Below are 12,136 nucleotides of genomic sequence, written 5' to 3'. Positions count from 1 at the left end.
ATAATTGTTAATAAATTAAATATTGCAATCAACTATGAATAAAGCATTTGACAGAATTTTAAATGATGTAGAGGCAAGAACCTTTTAGGTTGATTATAGTAAACAATTGGATGTATAAACTTTCTTTCGGCTTCTCCCGTTAGGGGTCGCCACAGCGGATCATCCGCATGTTTGATTTGGCACATGTTTTTATGCTGGATGCCCCAAGGTGTGGGTTCGTATCATCACTGTACAATCACATATCCAAAGTTTTCTTATTATCAGGCTTGGCCACATCTGACATTAAAAATGATAATAGATCAAGAACTACACAAGCTTTATATCAATCATTCCATTCTTCTTCTCTTATTTTTTAGGTTGACCACTTTTGCAAACATTTCGGTGGTGTGGGGAAGTGGGGGGGTACACTGGGCACTCTGTGTGCCCGTTCCACCACAGTGCATCATGCATGCACTTGTTCTACCTAACACCACGCTACCCAGCTCGATAATAAGCTCTACGGCCAAGTGGTCATGATTTTAAAATGACAACGTCAACAAGAATATGTTTAAATTTTTTTTATTTCTATTGTTTTTTCAATTCCACAGTGTTTTATATCAAGGCCAAATTCTGACATAAAAGATGTTTGGACTGCAGAACTGACTTGTCAAACAATAAAAAACAGGACGCTAACAAGCATTCTAACATGCTCTAAACACACTCTTTGCACAGAACACCATTCCCTATGTTGAATTAAACAAATTACTGTAACAGCAAAAGGAAAGAACATCTCAACACAAACAGTGGCTTTGAGCTGCAGTGTCTGAATTGAAGCCTGTTGACTGTCAGTACTTCATAACTTACATGCTCAAGAACAATAGGACCGCACGGGCCGTCGCTGCAATAAACAGCCTTTTAGAACCTAATTTATCCATTTGCGAGTGACAGTTATACTGCTGCTTTTACACTCAAGCTGCTCTTAGTTTAAAGAGGCCATTGTGGTTAAACAGTCAAGCTACAGTGAAAACTTAACTCTGATATCTGAGGCTTAAACAGCTACAATATTCAGCAGTTTTGGAGGTTCTCCTTTATTAAGTCTAGATAGTAGTAGATGGCTGTGAAAGTCAGTTATTATTCAGGGCTTTGGATAAGTCAAGTCAAGTCAAGTTTATTTGTATAGCGCTTTTCACAACAGACATTGTCTCAAAGCAGCTTTACAGCTTTACTTTATTTTTAGATACTGTCTAAAAATAAATACACAACATACTGATACATGAGGCTACTTGGAATAAGAAAAAACTGCAGGCTTTGTGTGAACGCAGAGCTTTTCAAATGTCACTTGTTTTTGAATCTGCTGCCGTTGCAAGTTCCCTACAGAGCAGTTTTGTATGAAATAGCTAACGCTGGATGAGAAAAGTCCTGCCAAGGAAAACGTGTACAGAGTGCAAGGACAGGACGACACCTCTGTTGCAGTAAAACGTTAAAAGCTGCAGTCCATCCAAAATGCCCCCCACCACATAACCACAGGCAAGGAAACATATCAAAGAACCCCGGAGTTTTTCTAAAGGGATAAAGCTCTCTTATTATGCAAACTATCTAAATTGAAACTGAATTCAAACTTAATTTAATACATAAGAGCATAGACATATATAAGGTTCAACAACAAACACATAAAACTGTTTAAATCGTTTATTATACTTGAATATATACGACACACTTGATCTGCTTCAGTACCCTAAGGTAATTCTAGAACATCAAAACCAGTGAGTCAGATTAGCTTTCAGGATAAATCAGAGAGCTGCTACATTAGCAATCGACTGTCCATCAGCAATATTCTATTCAAATTAAGCCATCAGGTATTGTTTGGATTAAGTTGAAAGCATCTTGATTTATTTAACAGTACACAAGTCTTTCCTTCACAAATGTCATGGCCATTGAAGGAGTTGGCATGGTACCCTTATGGACGGGTTCGAGAACAATAGCGTTCCTCCACCCAGTCGAAGAGTATTTCCTTCCCCGGACTCAACGTCACTACTTTATTTTTGTCTACGTGCTGAAATACTGTGCTCTGTTATCTGCTCTGCGTCAGAACCTTTTAACAATCTCCTGCTTATATGTTTCATCGGCAATTTAATGACCATACATTTTAGTCTCACAAAATGCTGATTCTGTGATCGTGTGGTATAGGATTAGTTAAACTGGAGCAAAACCACTAGGTTCTTCTTTCTGTGCCAGGGGTATTCAAACCGATACCTTGCATCTTCACTATTAAAATGCACCACAAGTGCATGTGATGAAAAAGTACATGTATGACTATTACAGAGGCTGGATAATGAAATAAACTTGTGAAAATCCTTGACAATACCTGACCTTGCTATTGTCAGCAGAGGTTAATGTCGCATGAAGCCTTTCTCTGAAAGACCTGTATAGAAGCTTGGACAGATTTTTTTAATAACTTCCGATAACAATCCCAGGGCATATGAAATTATATTATGCAGTGGAGTAAATTACACAAACTCAGCAGCAGAAATGACCCTTTTCCCTCTGGCTGTTGTGGTATAACATTTCTCAGCAAGCAAAACTCAACTAAGTATATTATTATCCTGCAGTTTTACTACATGATGTGCTCCCTGGAAAACAAACAAATAATTAGATGGCACAGCAACCCTGCACTGATCCTAAACAATATTGCTAATGATTAGGATACTAATAATATGAAAATGGGTTTGCATTTCATTTGTAGAAAGGGTTCAACAGAAATTCATTGCTGCATTTAATTAGCAAAAAGTCAGCAACTGCTGGCTAAAAACCATACCTACGGCACACATGTAGGCACAAACACAAACTACTGTATAATAAAACAGCGCATACGGATATGGGTGTAAGGCCTCTTTCTCCACCCTTCTTTATTTTGGCAAAGTGTCAAAGGAACACAAAAAAAAAGTCAAAGCTACTCCCTCTTATACACTGAAAAAGCATGGAGTCTAATGTTCAGGTTTAAAATCTTTTGCATAAGGCTTTTGAGAGAAGCACATACATAAGATTAGACCACAAACTACATACCTGTGTTGAATTGTAAAAGGACTGTGTTCAGTACAATGCACTTAAAACTTAAAACACTTTCTCACATCAGGACTTTTAGTTTAGCTGAGCTTGCAGACATTACTACACCACCTCTAAAACAAATATCCTCATGTATTACAGTGACATCATAGATTTGTGACATGACCACCCATTGTTTTAAAGCAGGGGATTGAACCTCTGTCCTCTGGGTGGAAAAAGATGAGCAAAAAAAGACACTTTTTCATCCAGTTTTCACCTGCAGGTGTAATACCCTGTGCAGGCCTCTCCAAAGCAGATCATATAGCAAGCTTGTGAAACTTGTGATACCGTGTGATACCAAAAAAGAGATGAAAAACAGTCAGCGTTGCCACATCCTGCCCCAGATGATACAAGAAAATGCAATTACATGAAAAATAAAACAGCACACAAGTGAGATATATATGGTGTTGATAAGAAGCTAGCGCATAAATACACTCCAAAAAAACAACAACATTAGATTAGCAAGAATACTTTCCTGTTCCATGTTTGTGATTATATACTTACATGTGTACTTTAACCCTCTTGTGATTAGGATTATGTGCCCTATTATCGTAGAGTACAAGCAGTCCATTGATGCATACTAATAACCATATAAACAGATTCATTTTTCTATCTCTATATTAAACAGACTTCAAATAGACAGAATTTCCATCATGCAGTTTTATATGAATAAAGTCAGTGGACTTTTCTCTTACATACCTCTGCATTAGCTAAAGCATCAGTAATAGCCACAATGATCAAGTGATCTGATATCCTATACCACTATAGTGGTGCTGTGGAGCGATACAATCACCTCAGGAGCGAGACTAATTGCATCACAACATTAAAATGAAGCCTAAGAAGTATTAGTACAGTAAAATTAACAGAACATCACAGCATCAGAGGCCATAATACATTATCATTTTTTCAGACATAGTTGCACGATGCCCTATTATTTTTAAATTGTCTAAATAGCTTTATGACCTCAGCTCCTTCAAAATATTACGACTTTTGTGAGTAAGAGGAAGCAACCCCATCATTTGAAAGACAGCAATACACAGAGACACACCCACTAACACACAGACACACTCTCACTCTCTTACTTTGATACACAGTCATTTTGACAATATTATGTTCCATTATATCAGCTGTAGTTCCCATTTAAATTTAATCATTCAGTGGAAACAGATTCATTATTCTATGAAATAATTACAATAAAAAATTTTTGGGATTTCAATGTTTTGTGTAAAAAAAAACAAAAAACAAAAAAAACATTGCTTTACTTTCTTTACTTAGCAAAGAAATGGAGACAAAGGCTATATTTAAACATAATTTCACTAAAATTAAAGACCAAGCTAGGTAGGTAAACAATTAACTAAATATTTCCAGGGCTTGAGGCAGTCAATAGTTGTAGATGAAACATGTAGACGGTTGTGGTGTCTGAAACTGGATTATAGGTCTCTCTCTGCAGGCATTAATTACTTCATATTTTACACCCTAACTGCCTAATGGGTCACCTCAGAAAAAATATACGCTGCAACACGTATCATTTATTACGATACACTGAAGTATCATAACATGATATTTATAACCATGTGAAAGAATGTTTGCTGCTTCTAATGAGCACAGTTTTAGGGTTTCCCCACTCAAACACATATAGCAGTAGAGCAGGTTAGGAATAAAATGTGCTATTTTCAGTCCACAATCTGAAGAAATGTATCAATATATTAATAAATCATATGTAATAACATATTGTGTTTATGCTATTGAAAAGAAAAATGTTTGCCAACCCTGATCTGTACAGTTTTATGCTGCAAGACCAATCAAATCCCTTGGTAAAGTTGAAATAAACAGGGAAAAATACTAAAACATGAGACATGCAGGCTTGAGACACATTTCCATTACTACACAAAATTCTAATATAAACAGACAGAAAGGGTATCTTACTTAAACACGAGTTTAGCTTTCAGACTGAGATTGGATAATCTGGCATGTTTATGAATGAACATTGAACAGACACCAACTTCTATGCATGCATGTATAACAATGAGAAGTAGTGAAATATTTAGAAGTAAAACTAAAATTAATAACAAAAGTAACAGCTTTCTCTCTAAGCGTTTTCTCTCCAGGCGTCTCTACCTGCACTGTATAAGGACTGGTTTTAAAGCCGGATGTCCTGTAGATATGGGTTCAGTACCGACTGTTGAGACGTAGATCGAGGTAGTTCAAGGATCCTAGGAAAAACCAATGTATCTCCAAAGCAGTTTACTATCAGGACAAGTGAATAACTTTCTCGAGTTTATAAAGAGTATAGTTTATGCGCCTCTGCTCGCCAATAAAGAGCTTCTCATCTCCACACTGAGACGTGATGAGCAGTGAATATTGAACTCACCCCATTAGCCAGTCCATGTTGTTGGTGATGCCAGCAGATGTCCAGCCGAGCTCCCGGGTGTTTATCGTGCAGGACACCTCACCCTGGGGAAGTGTGCACTCGTCCTCACCGCGTCCAACACTCGCAAAATGTCACGATGTCAATTCTGTGCACGATCCACCCGAGTGAGAGAGGTGACAACGTAGATGCAAGAAGAAGGCGGATGTGATCACACGAGAATCAGGCTGCATGGACTTAACGGAGTGAACAGACGCCCAAATCGCCCCGGTTAGAAATGGAAACCCCGAGGAGAAATAGAGCCCGTGAGTGACAAACAAAACTAGTGTGAAGTGTTTGTTTTGGATGCCGGTGTGTCTGCGTGCGGCTGTCCTGCGCGCTAGCGTCAACTCCCGAGCCTCTGCCACTGCGCTAACATTTTCAGTCCCTGTGCTTCATAGGGAATCCGGAAGTAACCGCTACACCGACCCTGTCACTAGACGATCCGCGTCCCCTGCCCGATTTTCACTGCGCATGCGCACTACTTTCTCTACGCATGCGCGCACTGTTCTCATAGTGACAGCTCGGTGTTCGTGAGGGTGAGTATGTTCATGAAGGAAGCGGATACGTGCAACATACGCGCATGAGGACCCTGAGTTTTTCAAAAGTGTAGTTTTAACAACAGACTGTTTTACAAGGCGATATGAATAATATTTGTATTATTTATGTATTTAAGTAATAGAAACTATCATGTTACTGTGACATGCAGATATTGTAAATGCTAAATTGAATCAGCCTGCAAGATTGTACTTTACCTCCAAAACCAATGTAAGTGTGAACCATCATCATCATCTTCAGCAAGCACTTTATCCTGCTTGGGGTTTGGTCAGGGACACTGAGATGTTTCAAGACACTATGAAAACACATTCGCACCTTTCAAAGATGGTTTACTAAAAGTCCTACCAGGCACAGGCCCCTGGGCCTAAGAAGTCATGGCTACAAAGACAGAGCCTACATATTACCTTTGTGTGTGTGTTTTTTAATTATTATTTATTGGAATCCTGTTTGTCATTTTATTAAAAACAACATATGTAATCTCATATTAAGCACTATGTCCAGGATTAGGGAGTCTTTGACAAGGTGTCCATTCACTCATAATCCATCTTTGTACCTAGGCACAAAAATACAGTTTCGAAATGTTAAACTACAAAATATAGTTTACTCCAAATCCAACGTTTCTTTTTCCACAGTAGAAGGCACAATTCGTATGCAAAATTAACAAAGAGTAAGTCCATATGATCATCCCAACACTGACAACTGACTTTTTCTTAGGGTTTTTTTTAAAACGAGTCTCAACTTAAATAAAATTATAAAAAACCTATGACATTCTTAAAAAAAACGTTTCTAACATGGGACTACATAAACATCAGACTACATCAGACACAGATCACATTCAGTACGTTTCCTAAATCACATGTCCGATTGAAAAATCCTAACACACGATGGCGCTCTAGCCAAACCCAAATGGATGCATGATGAAACGAATTGCAGCTGAGATTTATTACAGTTCATTGACACTCTGGAGTAAAATATCAAACTGCAGGTATAATATAGAAACATTGGCTATATTTGTGACTGGTTCTTTCAGCTGTGGCTGTTTTTTACTATTATTTTTGAAAAATCAATTATATACATATGATATACATATTGATGAAGTTATTTGCCTGCATTTGTTGAAGTTCACTTCATGTATTGAATTTATTCAGGCAAGGTCACAACTGTCACATCCTGAAAGCTATTTGACAATTTATGTCTTGTTCAGCAAAGCTTGCTGCAAAATACAGTATGATGAATATATATACAACATTCTGATATTTTATAAAATAGCAAAAACAAAAATAAAATATATTCCTAAAATATATTAGTCTAGTGTGCATACATAATAAAACAACAGATATAAAACAGTTAATAAAATATTTTCTATCTTATTAAAAAATCTGATTATATAATCACGTTTGCTGCATCATACAGTGTGATGGATTGACTTATTTCAGTGCTTTGATATCTATCTATCTATCTATCTATCTATCTATCTATCTATCTATCTATCTATCTATCTATCTATCTATAATTATGGAAAAATCCATAAATTAGCCGCTTCGTTGTTTAAACCGCGGGGTTCAAAGCGTGGGAAAAAAGTAGTGTGTGTATATATATATATATATATATATATATATATATATATATATATATATATATATATATATATATATATATATACACACACACCGTATTTTCCAGACTGTAAGCTACTATTTTTTTCCCACGCTTTGAACCCCGCGGTTTAAACAACGAAGCGGCTAATTTATGGATTTTTCCATAATGATAGATAGATAGATAGATAGATAGATAGATAGATAGATAGATAGATAGATAGATAGATAGATAGATAGATAGATATCAAAGCACTGAAATAAGTCAATTCATCACACTGTATGATGCAGCAAACATGATTATATAATCAGATTTTTTAATAAGAGAAAATATTTTATCAACTGTTTTATATCTGTTGTTTTATTATGTATGCACACTAGACTAATATATTTTAGGCATATATTTTATTTTTGTTTTTGCTATTTTATAAAATATCAGAATGTATGTCACTGGTTATCTTATAATATTATATTATATATGGTTCAGGCAATATTACTTTTTCCTGACTAAGTGCAAGCAATAGAGGGCAGCAAAGGCATTATTGTGCTTTTCCTCAGATTAATTAAGGATATATAATATATGTAATAATTTGACAAATAATTAGAAAATGAAAGTATTTAAACTGTAATGAAGTGTGACAACCATTGATGTTATGTCAATTCAGTTTAATTAAGATATTGATCATGTTAAAAGATTACACAATTCTGCATTTATGTAATATTTAAAACCCCATTGCAGAGTTCTTCAATAAGACACCTACAACAAGCTCTTTAGTTTTTATTTTTGAGTAAAAAATAGTTTCAGGCAATCACCATTTATAGAGAGTTAATTTGAGGAAAGAGTCACCAAGAAAAAGAACAGATGCAGCTCTGATGTTACAGCACTGGAAGTTTCCAAATATAAACTCTGGGAATACAAGAAGTCAATGGCTGGGAACAATCAAGTTCTCTGAAACACACACACACACACACACACACACACATTCATTGCTTTCAATTTTTAATTTTTAATGCCTGTTAAATGCTAACATACACCTAAATTTACATCATTTTTTTTATCTCAGTAATAAAAAGTAAATCATCACTCTATTTGTATGTTTGTTTGCTTTAAGAAAAATGTCTCCATAAGATTATCATTACATGTGGGGACCTTTAAAAAAATAGATAAATGCACACACACACACACACACACACACACACACACACACACACACACACACACACACAGAAACAAAAATTATATTAATATTTTAAATTCTTATCAAGTGACAACACTTAATGTTGCAAAACATACAACAACAAACTGGAAGCAGTTTGAGAACATATCAGAAATGATCTCATTGCCTGACTGATGCCAGTGGGGATTTTAGTGCTGAAATAGCTGAGAAACAGAGGAATCTGTTGTGTTTCAATGGCAATGTGTCACCATGCAGTCATAGTCAGCTGCCCTTATCATAGATTTACCCAAGCACTAGTCATCATTATCTCTGCATAAAACATCTATACAAAGGCAAACAGAAGGCATACGGATGTGTTTCTTATAGCTGTATATAGAAAGTGAATGGGCTGGGCTGGGCTGTTGATTGTAGTTTACAAATTAACTCACAAGAGATTGAAACAAGGTTATAAATACAATTTGCATTCACTAAAGCTTAATATACAGATGGAGAAAAAAGCCATGAGATTTTTTTTATTAACATGTAACTGAGTAAGTGTACACATAACTTCTATTATTAACTGGTAAAGTACAAATTCTCTCAAATGAAACTTGAATTACTAAAATATACTCTTGCTCTAAGTCCAGATGACCAAAACAAAGGTTTGTTTAGGGAACTAAACAAGGCGAGGAGTGAGAAAAAGATCCCGAACACTGAGGGAAAACAAAAAAGAATTCCATAGTAGGAAGAAGGGAATTTCTTCCTCCACTTTCCCACCAGACTGAGAATGCCCCTGGGCACACAGCAGGCTTTCTTACTGCTGGATATCACCTTGACCTCCAGCTCTCACTGTACTGTTTATGTGTGTAGCAGAGTTTGACCTCAGCACTGGCGCTGTGTGGCATTCACCAGTGTAATGCGGATGCATATTTATTTCCCTTCCCGTGTTTTATTTCTGGGACTCTTGACATGGAAGACCTATACAAAGAAGAGTCCAAAACACATGGGTGAGAATGAACACAGTACACTAAAGTCATTACTGTGCATAAATCAAATATTTTTTATTTTTTTAACATTCTTATAAAATCTTTGCAGGGCTAGATTAGTTGGTAAAGCATGAAATTAATTCCAAGGTTGTGGATTTGGTTTCCTTTTTTGGGATTCATTCATTTATCTACCTCCATATCCTGTCATGAAAACTCCAACTATCCACAGTCGCTATTTACTCAACAGCACCTGGCATGACATGACGATGTGTAGATTCACACAGTATATTTGTAATGCAGGCGACTTGATAAATACAAAGATTTAAATAATTTATAAAAAATTGTTAAAACTTTTGAATACTTAGCAAGAATTAGACCTAATAGCTGTTGCTATATATGCTTTAAAGCAGTTTACATAAACAGTGAGCTTGTATTTTGTTATAGATATCAATTATTTGCAATAATTAACCACCAGTATCTGAAGGCAGTGTGCGAATTGAGTCAGATGTTCTTCTCTTTTTTGAACCTTTATTAGGTACACCTTACTAGTACCGGGTTGGACCCCCTTTTGCCTTCAGAACTGCCTAAATCCTTCATGGCATAGATTCAACAAGGTACAGGAAACATTCCTCAGAGATTTTGGTCCATATTGACATGATAGCATCACGCAGTTGCTGCAGATTTGTCGGTTGCACACCCATGATGCGATTCTCCCGTTCCAACACATCCCAAAGGTGCTCTATTGGATTGAGATCTGGTGACTGTGGAGGCCATTTGAGTACAGTGAACTCATTGTCATGGGTAAGAAACCAGTCTAAGATGATTCGCGCTTTATGACATGGTGCGTTATCCTGCTGGAAGTAGCCATCAGAAGATGAGTACACTGTGGTCATAAAGGGATGGACATGGTCAGCAACAATACTCAGGTAGGCTGTGGCATTGACACGATGCACAATTGGTACTAATGGGCCCAAAGTGTGTCAAGAAAATATCCCCCACACCATTACACCACCACCACCAGCCTGAACCATTAATACAAGGCAGGATGGATCCATGCTTTAATCTTGTTAAAGTCAAATTCTGACCCTACCATCCGAATGTCGCAGCAGAATTCGAGACTCATCAGACCAGGCAACGTTTTTCCAATTTTCTATTGTCCAATTTTGGTGAGCCTGTGCGAATTGTAGCCTCAGTTTCCGGTTCTTAGCTGTCAGGAGTGGCACCTGGTGTGGTCTTCTGCTGCTGTAGCCCATCCACCTCAAGGTTCGACGTGTTGTGCATTCAGAGATGCTCTTCTGCATACCTCAGTTGTAACGAGTGGTTATTTGAGTTACTGTTGCCTTTCTATCAGTTCGAACCAGTCTGGCCATTCTCCTCTGACCTCTGGCATCAACAAGGCATTTGCGCCCACAGAACTGCCGCTCACTGGATTTTTTCTCTTTTTCGGACCATCCAGTAGATCAGCAGTTTCTGAAATACTCAGACCAGCCCGTCTAGCACCAACAACCATGCCACGTTCAAAGTCACTTAAATCACTTTCTTCCCCATTCTGACGCTCAGTTTGAACTGCAGGAGATCGTCTTGACCATGTCTACATGCCTAAATGCATTGAGTTGCTGCCATGTGATTGGCCGATTAGAAATTTGCGTTAACGAGCAGTTGGACCTAATAAAGCAGCCGGTGTGTGTGTGTGTGTGTGTGTGTGTGTGTGTGTGTGTGTGTATATATATATATATATATATATATATATATATATACACACACACACACACACACACACACACACAAACACTCTGATATTCAGGGTCATTCCCTTCTTTCCATGGAATGTAACAATCTACAGTAGAAATTTTCTTTTGATTTGTTGATTATGATTCGCTGTTGCATGTTGGGGAAAGTTTAGCTAGTATTTGACAGTCAAAGCACATTTGTAACAGTGAAGTTTAGGCCGATTCACATATGGGCTTTGGTACATAATTGTACGGATCTGAAGGCAATGCTTAAGCTCTCACCTTGGCAGGGACATTGGAAGATTAGGCGGTTAATCCTCAACTGATTTACCCAGTTAAATACCTGGTCTTAATCTTATCCAGGTAACCAAAACCCACTACATGCTACATTATCTCACAACACAGTTCTCTATTTTTCTTTATTGAAACCATATACATTTATATTTTAATTAAAATCTTAATTGAAAACAGCTGCAGCAGATCTACAAACCCCTCTACACTACTCTTTTTTTTTTTTTTTTTTTTTTTTTAACAATTGTCAACCTTTAAAGGATATACAGTATTTGGAAGATCATTTCTAGTATTTCTTTTTGGGATAAATAAAAGAGGCAGTCACACAAGC

General features: G+C 36.9%; 1 protein-coding gene across 1 annotated transcript in view; it reads right to left on the bottom strand.

The window, feature by feature from the left end:
- Positions 1 to 5,972, bottom strand: part of mob2a (MOB kinase activator 2a) — a 39,720-nt gene extending 33,748 nt beyond the window's left edge. The window contains exon 1 of the mRNA XM_083547498.1: positions 5,453 to 5,972. Within this exon, the coding sequence (XP_083403624.1) occupies positions 5,453 to 5,469 (17 nt within the window). The 5' untranslated portion in view covers positions 5,470 to 5,972. The remainder of the gene's footprint in view (positions 1 to 5,452) is intronic.
- Between the last annotated feature and the right edge of the window lie 6,164 nt (positions 5,973 to 12,136).

The sequence above is a fragment of the Silurus aristotelis genome, assembly GCF_946808225.1.
Source record: "Silurus aristotelis genome assembly, chromosome: 7".
NCBI lineage: Eukaryota > Metazoa > Chordata > Actinopteri > Siluriformes > Siluridae > Silurus > Silurus aristotelis.
The sequence above is the reverse complement of the archived record's forward strand: the minus strand, read 5'-3'. Positions and strand labels throughout refer to the sequence as shown.